General features: G+C 38.2%; 1 protein-coding gene across 7 annotated transcripts in view; it reads right to left on the reverse strand.

The window, feature by feature from the left end:
• The window catches only part of MET (MET proto-oncogene, receptor tyrosine kinase), a 126,913-nt gene that overhangs the window by 45,445 nt on the left and 62,159 nt on the right, over positions 1-19,309 (reverse strand). For all 7 annotated transcript variants that reach the window (XM_017817891.1, XM_017817890.1, XM_017817889.1 and 4 more), the window contains exons 3-4: positions 12,322-12,513; positions 702-836 (exon numbers count right to left, since the gene is read on the reverse strand). In XM_017817891.1, coding sequence (XP_017673380.1) covers positions 702-836; positions 12,322-12,513 — 327 coding nt within the window. The remainder of the gene's footprint in view (positions 1-701; positions 837-12,321; positions 12,514-19,309) is intronic.

Here is a 19,309-nt window from a genome sequence, read left to right on the forward strand (position 1 = left end):
CACATATTTCTAGTAAATGATTAATAACTATCTTTACTAATGGCTGATCTATTTCTGTAAATTTTTATAGAACTCAAGGAGTCAAATTATCGCTTACGATTATGGTTTAGGATTATCTGTAATATTATCTGCTGATGTCTTAAACCTATTCAATGCACATCTACTTATGACAATAGCATATTTATGATAGCTCTTCATCTTTTATTAACTCTTTGTAGACCATATGCTAAAATAATTTTCAAACATTACTGTGAACACTGACTCCTAGTTTTAAACACACCTATGTAACTTTTGCACACAAAACCCTCCTTAAAAAGCTATGACACAAATCAACAAAAGCCAGGAAACTGTGACCGCCATTCTTTTTTTAAGCCATTGTATGTTTTGTCTTTGCAAGCACTTGAATTAGGGACAGGGTTTCAGCCTTAAATTTGCATTTCCTGGCTTTTGTTGGTTTATATCACAGCTATTACGTTATTTAAACATTTCTCAATATTAGCCTGTTGGTTTGTTCAGTAGAGGGGAAAAAATATCTTGGAGGAAACTTGCCCCCCTCCCCAGTGTTCCCAAGGGAATAGCAAGGCTGTGAGGATGCAGCCAGCACACAAGGCAGTGGTGTGAACAGCTGCTCTTACTGAATGTTGCTGCTGTGAAGGCAGGTTTATGCAGTGCACAGAAGGATCAGAGTATGAACCACTCACCTTTTCCCCAGTCACTACCAGGGTATAGCCATCATCTGCTAATGAATTCTTGACAACAACTTGGGGAGAGACAGGGTGGGAGTCTAGCTGAAAGCTGACATGTGGAGCTGTGGGTTCTGAACGGGAAACCACTATCTAAGAAAGAGAGAAATTTTGAAAATCAGCAGGCAGTGTGTGACACAAATGCATGCTGCTCAGCAGTCTCACGTTCTCTGCTTGCATTAATTACTTTGCATTACATTGCATAATATTTTGCATAATGTTCCATCATGATCTGATTAAAGCGCTATAAAATCTACTTTATTTAATACAGCAAAATCATGGCTGTTGGAGGATCCTCCAAATACACTATATTTATTTAAATGTGAAGGAGTCATTGTGTGTTTCCTAGTCCTTTAATTTCAGTCACCATAAAAAATGAAGATGGGACATTTAATCAGTCCTGTACATTTAAGAATGAAGAATTTTATCTATCTATTTAAAAGAATCTTAAAACTCCAGGTCTTCAGAAGTCCGATATATTTCCATTTATTCTCATTTTGGTTCTTCAGCTTGAAAAGCAAACTTTAACCTGTGTCAACCGTCTTGCTGCATGTGGGGCCGTTAGAATGCAAAGCTATGGCAGGCGCAGATTGTCGCTGTGGGCAGAGCCACAAGTCCACAGAGCTTGATTCCCAGAGCTGGCAACATGGCTATTGCTCAGACAAGCTCCTTGCAAGATGTGACTGGGCACCTTGGCTCCTGCCAGGTGTCCAGGACAGAGCATTCAAAGTACTTCTTAAATGACAGGGAATGCTGAAGGGTCATTTAGGAGATGCTCCAAAACAGGAGCCTAACTTAGTTGTTCTGAAGACCCTTTGCAAAAGCCTTTCCTCTCTCTCCCTCTCTCTAGATTCTAGGAGATCTTAGGGAGATTAGTCACGCCAGTATGAAATTTCCCCACTGGTCATCTCTCTGCATCTTGAATTACCTAAATACTTCTGAGAATCCGGATCTATTTCTGCAAACACACGCCTAACTTTACTACTGTAACTTTGTTGACTTTAACGGGATGAGTCATGGCTGTTAAGCAGAGGCATAAAGCATCTGCAGATCAGTGTAGATATTTGATAGTGAGATTTTATAAGCTTGGGCCTGCAATCCAGAAGGATGTGCACCCAAATGTGATAGCATCAGGCAACAAAGGCAGAGGATTGTTTACATGAGGGAAGATCATGTTCATGTTTCAAAAGCTCATCACGTGTAGTTTACTTAAGGAATTTAGATAATGAACATTTGCTGAGAAGTTAGGATTCAATGGGGTTCATTATTTAAAAAGATTGAAGCCATTTTGGAAATAACTTGTATGTCAAATGTTTAATTTTTCACTATAATGAATCTTTTCTTCTGACTCCAAAGGCAGGATCAGAACAGGCAGGACATTGACTTACACAATTTCACTGGCTTTTCGCACTGCCAAGGTCTTTCACCAAGATGGCTGACTCCAAAACTAGACTTAGAGATGCTGTAATTATAGCTGATTTTTTTGGTAATTCAAGACTCAAATAAAATATATGAGCAGTTAATTCATGGCGATAAGTGCTCCACATCCCAGAGGTATTTATAGTTTGGGGTTACAAGAGGCTTTTTTTCCTTTAAACTGGCTTTGTTACAGACTTTCCTATAGATTCGTTTCACAGCACAGAAAGTGCAGCTTTTAGAAATCAATAAGGTATGATCATTTTTGGTGACACAGAAGTATGGTCTCTGACTCAGTGTAACAGGGCATGAGCTCTGTTTTCTATTCAGGACAATGAAAAATAGAATTGACTGAAAAGCTGCATGAAAAAGCTTGATTAATGTTGGCATTACGGGGAGAGGTAGCACCACAGCTGCAAATACCTTTTTAGTTGATCATTAGCCATGTCTCATCTCAAATACCCACTGCTATAAAATGCTAAGAATTCTTTTCCATCATTAATCCAGGCTTCCTCTTATTGCCAAGCATTCTTTCTGATTGAGCCACAGTGTTAACCCTTTAAACACATCTGCATTCCAGCCTCACAGCAATACATGAAAATTTGGATTCCATCTGTAGAATCTTAGAAAAATTACTTGGTACTGACCAACTCTTATTTTACTGAGGCTGACACTCAAATCACCTGCTCAAATCCCAAGCCAGTAGTCTTTGACCTCATGACATACAGGGAGCTCAAATTACATTTCCTATCTCATTTGGGACCACAGAATAAAAGTTTGGATTTTGCTTAGAACTAATCTACCACCCTACAGTACTGCCTTAACAGAGAGTAGATGCAAAAATGCTCTTTTTTATGTATATAAATGTGGGGGTTTTGTACACATCAGCCCAATCCTTGAAATTCTATCTTACTCTTATCCAACATAATCCTGAAAAAAAAAGGCAATTTGAAGACAGCTTCTACAGTAGAAACAAGAGGCTACTTAGGACTCCAGTGTCACTCTCATAAACCTCTGATTTTTATGGCTTGGGACTGGGCTGGTATGTGTGCAGTGTAACTTTAATGTGCCATGGATGCAAAATCATACAGGGCTACTTCTGCCATTGAATGGCAAATGGTTCAGTACTACAGAAGGACTTCTCTCTTTGAAAAAACTGTGAAGTCCTGGGTTTTTTTGGGGTGTCTTTTTTTTTTTGGGGGGGGTAGTGGTGATATTGTATTGTGGGGTTTTTTTACATTTTTATAATTTATTAACCAAGCATTTCTTCAGAGCATAAGAGAAAAAAAAGCATATCTACGTGCCTGCACTCCAGCAGTTAGGAGAAAGGGAAGGTCTTACACAGATAAGTAATTAACTAAAGGAGAATAAACAGACATTAGCAGTAAACAGTCAGTATTTGCAATAGTGAGAAGTCACCAGAAGTGTTCTACAAGGTGTCTGTGCTGGGATCCATACACTCATTTATGAGTTAGACAAGTGGTTGAACAGTCCAAGTGACAAAGTTTTCTGATGATCTGAAGGTATTGAAGTTGATAAGGATGAGGACAGACTATTAAGGATGGCAGAAGGACTTTACAAGACAGCGTGTCAAGACAATAAAATGGTAGGTACAATACAACAAAGAAAATTAACTTAAAGCAGTACATGATAGATAGTTATCTTAACTGTTTTGCAGCAGCCAAAAAAATCCCAAACTGATAAAAACTTAGGAATTATTAGAAAAGGATTAGAGAACAAATCAGAAAACATCCTGCTGTCATAGAAGTTCATGGCTTGCCCAAAACTTGAAATCTCTGTGCAGTTCTGGTTGCCTCCTGCCAAAAAGAACATGTTAAAAAGGGAAAAGTTTCAGAGAAAGGAAACAAAGATGATCAAAAGGCTGTAATGAACAATGACTGAGTATGGCAGATGTGGAATCTATGAAAAAGGAATACAGAATCATGAGTGAGTAGAGACTGATCATATACTCGTTTTCTACGACTACCTGAAAGGAGGTTGCAGCCAGGTTGGGGTTGGTATCTTCTCCTAAGGCATAGGACAAGAAGAAATGGCCTCAAGTTACACCAGGGGAGGCTTAGATTATGTATTAGGAAAAATCTTTTCATCAAAAGGGTTGTCAAGTATCGGAATAGGCTGCCCAGGAAGTGGTGGAGTCATCATCCCTGGGAGTACTTAAAAGATATCTAGAAGCAGCACTTACAGACATTTTTTAGTTGTGGACTTGGCAGTGTAAGGTTAATGGTTGGACTCAATGATACTAGAGGTCTTTTCAATCCTAAACAATTCTCTTATTCTATGATTTTACTCTAATAAAAGTACTAAATACCATCAAAAGACAAAATCGAGACTTCAGTTCAAGGCAAACAAAAGAGTATGACATCCTACCAATACGTCATGACCTATGGGACTCCTTGCCAAAGGATGTGAATGCAAGAAAAATACACATTTAAAGGGAAACTTCACAGGTACACGGAAAATGCTAAACAGACAAAACTCAATAGCTCAGGAAATTGCCAGAAAGGAGAACAGTTGGAGATTTGAAGCAGAAGGCATTAGCTATGTTGCCTGGCTCCCTAGGCATCCACTTGTCAATACTACTGGAGACAGAGCACTGAACTAGATGGACCCTTTGTTTATATACATGTGGCTCTTCTGATGTCCTTAAAAATAACTCTTCCGAGAATCACATTGAATATCAGTAACTACAATGTCAGACATCCTTCTCAAAGCAAAACCAAAATTTATGTCCCTCTATTTAGAGAAAAAACCCCAAACAATTACGTTATCTTTCATCATAGCTCAAACTATTTCCATGAAGATAACAGCCAACAGTAAATTAATTAATATATTTATTAACATATTCTTTATATTGGAAGTCAGTGATCACTTAGGTTCGTCTGTGCATAATATGGCATAATATGTGCATAATATGACTGTAATAATTTGAGTTGAAAAACAGGATACAATAGCTTCTTTTACAAATTGTTCTGATGTTCAGTTCTGCTAGTCAGCAGTATTGAATTACAAATGTTACTGTCTAAATGTTGAAATATCTTCTGCAAAAATGAGAGGCCTTCTTAAAGGAATACCATCTAAGTATCATATTGTTATTTTTTCCCTACATGTCTGGCAGGTGTATGCCATTATCCAGCAGAGATAGGCTCAGGGTTAACTTTATTGTGCAATGCCTCAAATGCCCTGGGATATGCAGCATAACCTTGCAAAGGGCACATATGTAGCTCTCTAAATGCTGTATATCATTCTAATCCATGGAGAATATAATGGATCTCCTCTGAAGACTATAAGCTTTTCTACTTGAACTGAATATTAAAACATATGTGCTCTCAGTACATTATTTGGCACCAGGTGTTAATTTTAATTTGACTATATGGATTTTGCATTATTCAATATTTGATACTTTTTTGCCTGGGAGAATCAAGATATATTTTTTTACCACAGAAAGAATTGCTATCATAAATGTTAAAAGTTGAGCTATAGATATGAAAATGTTACTTATCAAGAGTTTGCCACAGTTTTCTGTTAGTTTAAAATTATAAAGATGGAAGAATTGCAGCTATTCACATTCCTACTGATGCCCATGCACACAGTTTCTGCTTAGCCTTAAATAGGTCAGACTGCTAGTATCGAAAAGCCAGATGAATTGCTGGGCCACTGAGGCAGGACACTGAGGACAACTTTTGCAATGACTCCATAGGCATCCCATCACTCTTCCTCCTAGCTCTGTAGGGTTTAAAGTCCATGCTTATCTATCCCTTGACCTCCTCACACTTGTTTCAAATATGGCTTGCCATTTGCACTGTTTTGTTACAGCTACGTTTACCTAGAGGGACAGGAACCAGATCAAAAGGAGTTTGATAAATTCAAAGGTGCATAGTCTTCTAGCACACTACAGTATACACTGGATTTGACTGAACACACTGAAAGATGCAAAGTTCTGTATTTTCTTTGCTCTGTGTCAACTCATTTTGCTGACAGGCACCATGGCTTTCAACCTTGATTCCTGGAGTGGTGATGTCTTGCTGTTTTGCTGTTTGCAAGAGGAGAGCAATGCTGAAGGCTTGGCTCTCTTCTTGTTGAATTCTGGGACAAATTTTTCCAATCCCTGAATGCAGTAACAAATAAAAAGCAGATGTGATTATTTTTGTCTATATTAATTTCTGTAGCATGCATTATGTTCCCTGGCATGTAATCTATGAAAGCAGATACGACATATACCAATTTCTCTCTTTTTGGGGAAATGAGACGTGTGTTAAAGCTTGGTGGTGGCGGTGGTGTTTATTTTTAATCATAAGTATTCCTGGGAAATGAGTGTGGCTATCAAGTGTTCTACCCACTTGGATGTGAAAGCCAACAGATTCGTGCTCAGTGTGTGAAAATTTCCCAAACTACTGATCTGTAAGAGCCCCATCCCTATTCCTCATCGGACAGAATCAGGGGCACCAAAAGGTTAAGGAAACCCCAAAGAAGCTCTTCATCATTCAAAGTGGAATGAAATTACTGAATTCAATGTCACAGCATACTATGGAGGACAAAACAAAAATAAATTCAAAACCCAATAAGCAATACTAAGGAGAAAGAAGTCCATAAATGACTATTAAGTGTCAAATATGGGTGCATTTTCCAGCTCTGGGAATTTCTGAGTCACTGAGTGCCAGAAGCTGGAGGGTGCTGGAAAAGGTATCACTGTGTGCTTTTACTTGCCTCATACCTCCCTTATTCATCCTAGCCTCTGCCAGAACTCTGTTCCTTGAACATTTATTATAACACCATACACCCTTTCTTTGCAAAAAATCTGGTTAAAAATACTGGCATATAACAGGTCTCCAGAATAAGGCTTACTATTAATCTGTATTATTTCATGTCTAACAAGTTCAGAGAGCTCCTGAGGATGATGAGTGGCCTGTTGTCTGACATGCTGTAGTCCAAGGATGCCTATCTGCGCCATCATGCTTTGGTTTTTGTGCCCGAAGCCATTTTCTCTTCAGAATCTGTTCAGACATGACAGTGCATTACCATGTTTTGCTAATGCTTGGCTTCTCAGCTAGAACTGGCTCATGTCCAGCCAGATTGGACAGGACTGCAGCCAGCATGTGGCTGACAGCATCTCAGGGAGTATGTATGCCCACGGGAAGACCCTTTCCTCACCTCCAGAAGCAACAGGATGAATGTCCTACTGCACCACTCCACACGCAGCCCAGTGCAGCCTCACTGTACACTGAGTTTCACTGATATAGTCAGAAGGATGAGATGGCCCCGCTGCCAAAACTGCATCTATAGAGAGTGGTTGCCCATTGTATCTGTAAATCGTACAGTAAAAACTCCTCTAGCCCCTTTTCCTCAAGAAGGTCACCAACAAGCAGTGTATTTAGTTGGGTGTTACCTTGGTGAGGCCAGCTTGAAGCATAGGGAGCACATGCAGTATTCTGCTTCCAAACATAGTGTTAGGCCAAAACCCAGCCTCTGCATACATCAACAGCATCAATCTCTTGTTCATGGTTATGGGTTTTCAGCCGTGAGCTTTTCAGAATAAATCTTGTAAAACATTCCCATACCTCACACTTCCCAGAGCTATCACAAAGATTTCCCCTTCCTGAAGAACTTTGCTCTTTTCTTCTTCTCTCATAAGCCACTGTCTGAAATAATACCAAGATCCAGGCAGGAAAAAAAAACAAACAACTGAGCAAAAATAAAAGATATTTTATCTCAATATATCATGAGGTGTTTTGTTCTTTTTTTTTTTTCACAAATTATGATTTCCCAAAATACTGGCTGGTAATGAAAGCGTCTTTATCAGTTGTGAGTTGTATTCTCAGTGCAGCTTCTTTGGCTCGAGCAGAGTAAGGCTGCTTACACCAGCTGAAAATCTTATTGCTCAGCTACAGTGGTGTGACTGGGGGCTGTTTTCTAATGAAGTAACCACTGTGAAATACCTGATTCACTTCGCACCCAACAGCTGTAGTTTCAGTCTGTGTTCCCAGTCACAGTCTGAAAACAAGCACAATAAGAAAGGCCAAAACAGCTGCAACTTCTCAACAGAAAAAAAAAAAAGAAGGGAGAAAAAAAGTTTGTTTTCAGGCTCCAGCTTAGGAAGGAAGTAAAGCCATTTTTCTTCTCTGTCTCATGCATGTCAGCTGTCTTAGAAAAATTATTACTGCTCTGTTTTGTAACAGAAACTCCACAATATTTGGTAAACTACAAACTCTAGGCTATTCATGGCCAAATACAGATTTAACATTTCTGATGCAGCCAAAACATGCTCAGTATGTGAATGGGCTGCAGCACTCTCCAGGAGAGATTTGGAATTCACCTCCTGGCCCCAATTATCCTCCTTAAAAGAACTCATGAATCTTCTGTATTTGGACCATCCATATTGATTTTATTCTAGTTCTACATTTGGCTGAAAAAAAGTAAACATTTAGTGAAGGAAGCTGTATTTACTTTCCTGTATTAGAGCTTTCCAGAGCAATTCAAGTGAATAATTCTATTTTATCAAACTAAAACCACAAGCAGAATAACAACAGGTTGGATAAAACATTCCTTGATTGGATAAAACATACCTGCTTTTGCATTCTGAATATTACTGGTTCTTTAGAACACTTTTTTTAAATAAGAGAAATGTGGACTATGTTCTCGGGTCATTAACAGAGTTTTGATGGGTAATGCTATAAGCTTTGGTGGAATCACTTGCAAAGTTAGGAACTATTAATTCTGATACATTTCAAAATACATCAAACCCCCAGAATCTGGTAGCCATCACCTACAGGAGGAAAAACAGACATCTGCTGAATTTTTCAGCAATGCTGTGCTGTAGTCATGTTGTAAAGAGATAAAAATGGATGGAGACAGAAATAAAGTCGGAGATGAGGGGAGTGTAGGAAGACAGAAAGTGATGAGCAGAAGAAATGCAAAAGGAGATGGAAAAGTGGCAAGAAAGAGGAAAGAAAGAAACCCTAAATTAATACAGAAAAAATGTGATTTAAACTTTCACCAAGCTTTCACCAAGCTGTTCCATATTTGGGCACTGCAGGGTGCAGTTGTCAGAGACAGAGGTACTGTACTACTATTTCTTTTAATCTCATGAATGGCTGCTAGTACCGAAACTTATGTCAGAAACTAAGTTGTCTAAATATAGTAAGGTTTGGAATTTCGAAGAAGATACGAGATGAACTGGGTGCACTGGAAGGGCTGAGCTGATTTTCTAATTTTAGAAACCTATATGAATATTTTTTCTTTTGCTTTTAGCTAGATGGCATGAAAATATGTTCTCAAGATACTAACACAATACAACCAGTGTTAAAACAGGTTCCCTGATAGGTAGAATTCGGTAACTAATTTTCTCTGAAAGCATGCCTGTGTCGGAAAGGATATAGTCAGCTCTGAACAGCTACAAGTTACAAGGGGAGTGCACAAGAAAATTCAGTATTTGCTTGTACAAAGAGCTAAAAATATGAGTGCAAATGACTGTGCAAAAGTGAGATGCGTAATAAGCGAACAGCTGAGGATTCTTTGCAATAAGTTCCAGTAGATTTGTGAATGAAACAAAAAAGAATATAATTACATTTCTTTGCTAAAAATCTGTGGAAGCATTTGGGGATATCTTTTTGATAAATTAAGTCATTGTTAGATAATCCTGATTTTTTTAAAACCCATTTCACTTAAGTAATGGTCATATAATAGCTCAATTTTTAACGATCTCCATCTCATTGCAGTTAATAGCTATATTTCCATAGAAACACCACAAATCTCCTTTAGTTGGGCATTTAGTAATGATCGTGTTTGAAATCACTTCCTAGATAACTATTAGGGAAAAAAAAAGAACAAAAAAATGTAAGAGAACATTAAATTCTGGAAAAATCTATGTCTGCTGTATCCTACAGATCTGGTATCACTTCCAAAATCACTTAAAGGCAAAACAAATACCAACATTTTTATTTGGAGGTCGCATTATTAAAGGTAGTCAGTCTGCTTATTCTCTGCTGGTTGCACCCAACACTCAAAGAAAGCGATCCTACTTACTACAATATGAGCCCAATGCTGACTTCCCCCTGTAGCTCAAGCCAATCTGATTCAATGATGAGAATATTGCTGCTAACAGCCACACAGTTTACACAATAGCCTTTTCTTTTGATCTGTAACTGAACGTGGAATGGGAAATGTATTCTGGAAATATTTAATTGTTCTTTGAGTTGCGCAAACATTTGAATGAAGTGTGTGGTGCAGGACTTGAATGAATAATTTAAAGAACATTATAAATAAGAATAATGCTCCCTTGCGCTTTCTACCAAACCTTCCTAAAAGCTTTGTGACAGCCCAGAAGAAATGTTGCGAGTAAGAGAGTAGTTGTTATTAACTGTATTTTGTAGTAAGGAAATTACTTCTGAAAGGTTAAACAAATTGCTGATGTTTGCTCTGTGAATCAGTATCTGCTTTTAAGAACAGAGCATAGTTTGGTCCTGTGCTCAGTGTGTAGCTCTTAGCATTTGCCTTTCCTGCACAAAAGACAAACTGCAGCTTAAAGTTACCAAGCTCATCATGGGAAGTGCAGGAAAAACTGGTAGATTTGTCACTGAAAGTTTTGTTAAATCCCTCTCTTTTCAGGGAAAAGAGAAGTATGATTTTCCCCACTTTTTCATCTGTTCTTTATGGCAAATCACTTTGACCTTCTTCCCTGTAGAAGCATTACAGAATTTGCATTATACTGCAGGCTGTGTCCAGCCTGTGCAGAAGACCAAAGGTACGGGATTCCCTTTATCCAGACAGGGTGCATATACTGGGGACAATATGTAACCCTATTTACTGCATGTGGTAAGGACAGAAAATGAGGGGAAGGAAGACAGGAAAGGAGAGGCTTGTTTTCCTGAAAGGTTACATGTGCCCAAGTGTTTTCTAATGGAAGGTTATGGGAAATGGGAAAACTGGAATGACATAGCAACTAATGGCCTTCACATCAGGTTTCAGATAATGATGGTTAGGGGACAACACTACCAACTTTGATGACTCTCTGTAGCCTACAGAGCAAGAAGGGCCAAAGACTGCCAATACTTCAGGAAGCTCACAAGAAGACAAATAATAATGGCAAATTAAAAGAACACGGGTCCTTGGGTGCAGGAAGGATCCAGGTTGAGATGCACATCCAGGCTGGACTTTGTGGCAGATGGAGAAGTCAAACACTCCAAGGAGGTTACTGCAGGATAATAGTGCTTGAAATAAGATGGGTGTATAGAGGGAGCCCCTGGTGATTTCAAAGTGTTTTGTCTTCGCCTTCTGGTGTTTAATTTTGACTGCCAAGTTTTTAAATTGCTTGGCTCTATGGGTTCCATTTATTTCATTAGTCACCTACAAAGAAGTTGTGTAGTATAATTTACCTGTCTAGATTATTTAAGTACTCAGTGGACAGAGATAGACTACTCAGCAGGGTGATTTACCACTTTTTATGGAAAACGTCTTTTAGGACAGGAAGAACTGTTGTCCAAAAGAAGAGTGAGATGCAAGTGAGCAAGAGCCTGAAAATCTAAGACGCATTCAGAGAAACTTGAAAGTAGGTGGAAAAGGAGCTAATCTCAATTCTACAGCTGTGAGTCATAGGCTATGGGTATAAAAGCAAGGAATTTGGTGCCAGAGGAGTGGATCAGTATATAGAAACAACTAATGCTGAGGCTCCTGCTTCTACAGTATAAGCTGTCTTGGCATTTTACATTGAATAGGTTTAATCTGATCCTCTAGAGCAAAGGACCCATATGAAGTGTATTTCTGAAGCTCTTTGAACCTTTCTACCCCAACTGGGGTTGGAGCATATTTGATATGTATCCAAGACAGAGCTTTCAGTTTAGTTTTCTTTGAAAGAACTCTTGCTCATATGAACCAAAACTGCTCTGTGAACTGAGCCAGCTGGACTAAGTGGAGATCATGGTAAAATTTGCTCCACAACCATTGCTTCAAACCACAAAATCCAGGTAAACACTTAAAATGTTGAGTGTTCCATTAGGCTATTTGTTTATATTCCAGAAGTTGTATTTTACTTGGTAATTTCAATTTGCTAATGCCCTGTTAAACTGGGGGTAATAATGCTTCTCACTTTTCACCATCCTGCTAAACTCCACTGTTTTCTTTATTGTGAAGTTATTGTAGTAGTATTTACCTGCATGAAGCGGCCCTCTGAAGTTCCCAGATTAGCAATGGTAAGGTTCTGTTTGGTGAAGACAGATATCGAAGTCAGCAGGACACTGTTGAACTGGCCCATGAACAAGTCAACCCTCTGCAGAGGAGTCGTAACTTCTAAGCGATATTCATCATCTTGTGCTCTGCAGTATGAAGCATTTCTTGAAAAAGCCTGTTTGAAAATGAAGTACAGATGAGTACTGTCTTTACGAGTAGTAACAGATCTTTGTCAGAATGAAGTCATTTAGCATAAACGCATTTGACCAAAAGGATTTTAAATGTTTCAAACTTAATTGCTTCATCAGTTATGATGTTCCATGAAGAAGGCAACAACTTCTTAATGTTTAAGGAAATGTTTCTTTTAACTTTTTTTATCATCTCTGTTGGAATAAGACATTGGGTCTTTATTTAACTAAACAATATGAGCACATATATCAAGGTATCCTTTCTCTTAGTGATTTCCTTAATACTGCTTGTCCAAGAGTCTCAGAATTTTTGTACTGCAGAGTCTGCCCAGTGACACATTTGCTTCTGAAAAAGTTTCCTAGAAAAAGATTCTCTAAAAACAATGCAACTTTTTGCATTAAAATAACAATTTCCTATATTCTTCTATTCTATTTTCACCACCCTTTTCAGAGATAAGACATTAAAGTGGAGAAAAAGACAGAGAAAGGAAAGGGAGATAAGTCAGGAAAAAGATGTTTCTGATTGTATGTTTAAATGAAACTATGGGAAAGCCAGATTTTTTTAATTACTCAGACTGTTGTATCGATCATCTATAGTTCATGCACTTTTTCATCTGATCTCTATATGTCTTAAGTGTACTATAATAGCTGCTGCATTTGCAGGATTTTCTCTTTCATTTTGGGAATAGAGATTATACGGTTTTAATCTGCACTGGAAAAATTCTTGAACAATACACTCTAAGTTATCTCTCAAGAAGAATATAACCTCCTGACAATCCAGTAGTAATCTATTAACTCATAATTTCATTACTATTGATACTACATCATCTGTTTTGGTGAGATCATACAGATAATAATCAGAACCCCCAAAGGATCTCTAACCAGTTTAAATTTGGAAGTCGTCTAGCATGTTTCCACTGTGACGTACTTTATGAATAAACATGTAGGAAGATTATAAAGGATCTTATGGCGGTTCCCTCTGTTAAGATCAATAGTGAACTTCATTTTTCCTATTTTTTTTAATTGATTTGGTTTTTGTCACAAACATGTTTTAAAAAATCTATTAAAAAGCTTGAATGAAACCTTTTCAAGACAGTCAAGAGTCCACTAAATTCAACAGATTTGCATCATCCCCTTAAAGAGCATGTCGGAGTAAAATTTTTTGTCTTGTTTTCTAGATTTAGATGTCTTTCCCTCAAAGTACTATAAGAAAGCAAGCAATGAACAAAGAATTTCTTGTTGGAATAAAACCCAAGGTAAGTTTCAAGGCATTGAAAATGCTATCAAAAAATGTTCAACCTAATAGTTCAGTCCTTTGCTGTTGAATTGTAATGTTTCTGAACTGAGAGCAGCAACAGCCCTGGTGGGTGAAGTTTTCTATAATCCTTGGGTATTGCAGTCAGGGCTAGTGCCAGCTTTTCTGAAGGTGCCCTGCCAATTTACTGTATCGTTTAGGCGAAAACCTGCATAAGAACACATGAGCAATTGAAATCTCTGTGCAGTGTCTTAATGATACAGAAAGAGGGCTTCTAAATTAGACCTGGTACAGCAGTGACTTAACAATTGCACTATCCACATACTAAAGGGTTTGCTATATTAGTCTTGTTATTAACTGTTAATATACAGTGTGTTTTATTCAGCAGAAACTGAACTAATACCTTGAACTAGGAACACTGAAAACACTTTAAGTGGTTTTTAACCCAGTATTCGACTGGGTTAAATCATCAGTGGGCAAATCTAGCTTTTCTTTGTTTTGGCCACCAAACAAGCTAAAAGCTGTATTCTTTTGCACTTATGTCCTACCCAGGCTAAAAGTATTTCTGAAACATCTGTACAAAGATTACTCATACAATGACTGTGAATAGTTCAAGTGCAGAAAGATGTACAGTTTTCATGCTTTTTTGAAATAAGGCAGATTTCTGATTTTACACTCCCCAACTTGGGATCTCTGCTTTTTCCTGTAACTCCTTTTTTCCATAAGCAAATGAATTTCGGGAGAGAGGTTCCTGTGCTAATCTACCTCCTCCTACACAGTCATTTCAGCACAATTTAAACATCCTATCATACCGCCTCCTGAAACCCCGTTCAAGCTCTTTGAAAAAAGTGGTTAGATTTTCCTGCTTGCCCTGACACCATTCCTAGCTTCTTCAAAGTCAGCTCAGCCATAAAGTCAGCTCAGCCTTCCTCAGAGATGCCATAATTTTGGTATCGGCTCAAGAACCTGCAGATTGTTACACATATGGTTCTTACAAAACTCAGTGCTTCATGGATTAACCATAATGTACAATTAGTTGTTCAAGAAATAGGAAGGCTTTGATCTTTGAGCAGCACTGAAGAGATTAAAAGGCTACTTAGAAAATGAAAGGAAGATTGATAACAGAGAAAACATCAGCAAAGAAGCTGCTTTAAATTAACACTTTTAAGCCTGATTCTCTCCCTTCCTCCCACCCTCTCACCCTCCCTCTCAGTACACATAACTATCCATTTGGCTGTCAATGTGGAAAAATAACTGATGTCAGATGATGCACCCTGGATACTATGCCAAGTTCTAGTGAGAAATCACACAGCTATTGAAATGGATGATTAGAGCATGGGTAAGTGCTTGGGTTCAGCTATATTGCTCCTCTTGTAGGACAAGAGGTGCCAGTTGTGCATGTGATTCATAGTGAGGGCTTTGTGAAGCTGGTGCAGGTGTGCCACTGGAATGCAATGAGGTGTGAGCAAGCCCTGCCTTACAGCCGTGTCCAGAAGGGTAGGAGATAACTAACACTATCATATTTGTTCATGGGGAAGTTGAGGTGTTTCAGAATTTACCCTTGATTTGGTCCACAGAAGACAGATATGCCAAAAAAGTCTCTAGACATCGCTGAGCAGAGCTATCAGGAGCTGTCACAGTTTTGCAATTAACTAGTGGTTTATATTCCATATTCAGTGACCATAAAGTATTTCAGACAGAGTTGCACATTTGGAGCCAAAGGTGCAAAATGGAGAGGAATTCTTACAGACATTAATGAAAATCTCAGAAAAATACCCAGTTAGGTCAGTGTCAGAAAAATGATTCCAAAGTCTAGTTTTTAGTCTGAATACCACACTAAGGGGGGGTGTGGGATCAAAATTTTATCCAAATATGTTTTTGTGAGCTTTTCTGTTATTTGCAGTGACTGTAAATTGGAGAAACACTCCTCCAGGCTCATCCTTCTAAGAGCTGACCAAACCCTGCTCCTCTTAGTTAAGTGCAGTGCTCAATTAGAAAGTGTTATTGTATGTAAGGTCTTGATGTTATGATTCACGTCTTGAATAAACTGGAAATCAATGACTTCATCACTGCAGAACATTTCATACTGTCTTGCGAGCCATTTGTAGGACATCATTAAAAATAAACTTTAATTTCAAAAATTGGAGAAATGGTCTGAAAGTAACTAGGTGATATTTCCTAGTGTCAGTCATAAAATACTACAGTCATGAAGAACAATTCAAGTGAAAGTAGGAATACGCATAAGTCTTATTCTCTGATGGTTTGTTTATATGAAAGCTTTTAACTTGTTGACTGTCAGGATTCAAAATCATAAGTATTAACTTTTGTTTTCTGCTGTGAATTCTGGGAGTCTCCCTCAAGAGAAGTGGGCACTGACAAGTGGTAACAGTGTTTCTCCTTTCACAGAATCAAGAAATACTTTAGGTTGGAAAAGACCCTTAAGATCATCTCTACAACATAACAGTAGGGGGAAATGAGCTACTGCTAAATGAGCTGGATCCAGATACCTGCAAATGGCAAAACCCCTTTTTCAAAGAAACTGCTGTAGAGTGAATGAATAGATGATGCTACATAAATTGGTTCCCAAGGCAATTAAAACCTGAGAGAGTGTGTAAGTTACTTATCCCTTCTGTTGTGGAAGTTGGAGAATTAAGATGAATAATAAAACTACAGGTTTCAGGATTGGGTCCTGTTGGAATCAAACACATAATGGTGAAGAATTTACAGGTCCAGCGGACTCTGAACAGGAAGAGTAAGAAGGAGGAACACAGAAGAACCTTATCAGATTTTCCTCTCTAAATATTCTTGTGTATTTTTAGCCAATACAGTTTTGCTGTTCTGTAATACACTTGAATTTTCTGAGTAGTTTGCAGTATTTCTCTTCAAGTGAGAAGTACATGTGCTCACTGCTTCTCTCCATGAGAAATACAAGAACGGCATTCTGGCCCCAATAATTCAGTTAAGACAGATTGTTGCCTGAGGATGATAGTGACTTGATCATCATCATGGTAATTATGATTCTTGTGATCCTAGGGAAGGAAAAAACAAATAATATTGAATGGTTCAATTTTGCCAGTGGACACCAATTCATATGGTAAACAATTCCCACAGAAGAAGATCCACCATGCTTCTGATTTCTTCTTGACCAGTGAACGACACCTTGAGGGTGTGTAGGTGCTGTGAACACATCTGGGACGGGAGACTGGGTTTTCTGTTTCTAAGAACTTGTGCTGAGGCACTGAAGCTTTACTCTGAAAGTTAGAAGAGTTGTTTCCTCTTTTTGTTTTAAACAAAGAATTGTTTTCTTCTTCTTCCTTCCTCCTCTTCCCAATATTCCTCATTTATTGGAAAGCAATTTGAAGATTTTTTTTTATAAAATACAGAGAAAGTAAATCCCTTTCTGAGACTATTTTTTTAAAGAACTCCACTGATGTAAAATTTTACATAGTATCATTCCACTAACTCTTAATAGTGGTTGCTCTGATCTACTTCACTGCTAAAGTGAGATGGGGGAAGAAGTTACTGTACTGATGCTTCACTTAAGGTAATAGGTAAAAACATCCATGTTAAATGCAATTAGTTAATACAAATTAAGATGATTTCATGTTCTTTTGTCAAGATCATTCAAAGAGTTATTTGCTTTTGTCATTGAACAGTACTGCATTAGTTCTCATAATCTGGTTAGTGCATTAGCACTAAGTAAATCCTATTGATTCAGCAGATAAAATGGACCTAAGTAATCTTTGTATTTTGCTGATTTCCCTTATATTAATTTAGCATTTAACTCAGCATATAGATTATCAAAGGAGAGGTGTTGACTAATTACATATTTTTAAGAAATAAAGTAATGCATCGGAGATGTTGTGCTAATGAAAGCAGTTTTGTTGTACACTTGTAGTGTATATCAGGTGCATTTTTCATAGAGGTCCTTGGTTACATGTAAGCTGTGGTGAAATAGAAATAGCGTTATCCAAAGATAACGCTGAGTGTGGAGGCTCTTATTCCAACATAGCATTGCACAACAACTGCATGTCTAGCCAAAACAGTGGTGCAAGAGATGTGTGGGACAGAAAGAAGTCCAGAAACTAGGTGAAAATCATGCAATTTGCTCTGATTTCCACAGGCTCTGTATAAAAGAAAATGAAGCTGCCTTAAGAAAATGAAGCTTTTACTATCACTTCCTACCAGATCAGTCCTCTGGCATTTTTTTGTTTTCACATACCCTGTAGACAGTGCAAGTAACATTTTAATATGACTTACACTTGCTTTCTGAACCATTCATGCCATGGATCTTCTTCCTCAGCATTTTTTTTTAATTTACTGTGGGATTTAATTTGGCTTTACTTGTTTGTTTGGAAATAAGGAGTAATTCCACTCTGATGCAAAAGCTGTCTGAGATCAGAAACCCACATGTCATCTAGAAAGTTTAAGTAACACAACTCTCTCCTGGATAATAATTACCTACTGTTGCTTTAGTGAGCAATAATGATGGCCAGATGTGGTCCTGACTCAGAATAAGTAGAGTAAGTAGGGAAAGTGCTGAGGTAAGGTGGGTGCTGAGCAAGCTGAAAGGAAAATGTCTGCTTTGTCAGGACTTATGTGTCTCTCCACTGTCTGGCAGCAGAACCCAAGGAAAATTCTTTGCTCACTTTCATGTGTCAACCACCTACCAAAGCCAGGTGGGATGAATCCAGGACTTAAATCTGCATGCAGTGCACTGCACAGTCAGCTTCCCTTTCTTTGGAACGTGAAACTGTGCATAAAGAAATCCAAGCAGATCTTTCAGAAAGGGTTGACACTGTCTCATTGCAGAATAGCCATCGGCAGACTAGATGGGAACTTAATCTGGGGCAAAGCAGTCTTAGAATTTGGTCTGAACTCAGGAAAAGCAGCTTAATCTGAATATTATACATCTCTAGGGAGTGTCCTTAATGTTACATACCTACCAGTATACATTTTGGACATCTCTCTTGCGCGACTGCAAAAGTTTTCAAATTTGTAAGGTGACATAGGATAAGAAAATTATTCTTTGTCCAGTTCTAGTCTTTAGAGTTATTTAAGGGCCTTCAGAAACTAAGACCTAAAAAACACATGACCAGACATCCATTTTAACAAAATAAAAATTACTTTCTGCACGAAGTGATTTCTGTGAAATTCCAGAGAAAAGCAGCAGAGTCACTTTCCCACACTAATAACCAATAGGGAACCCTGCCTTCAGTGGAAGAATTTGATTAAAAAGTCTGGAAATGGAACATTATTAGTAACTCTGGCTGATTAAGCTGTGCCCTTTGCAGAAAATGGTAGTTTAATGGATACCACTTTTTCACAGAGAAATCCAGCTTTCATCAAGAAGATGATAAAACACCAAACAGCAGCACTGGGAGGCAAACAGACAGATCCCTAACAGGACATAAGCAGAAGGAAAACTGTAGTTTTTGCAGCACTTGGGAATTAACAGGTTGGCCTCCAAACTCAATAGCTCCTGGGACTTGGAAGAGTAAAGGTATCTACCACCAGGGGTGGTGGGG

Source organism: Lepidothrix coronata, unplaced genomic scaffold (genome assembly GCF_001604755.1).
Source record: "Lepidothrix coronata isolate B3197 unplaced genomic scaffold, Lepidothrix_coronata-1.0 Scaffold63, whole genome shotgun sequence".
Lineage (NCBI taxonomy): Eukaryota > Metazoa > Chordata > Aves > Passeriformes > Pipridae > Lepidothrix > Lepidothrix coronata.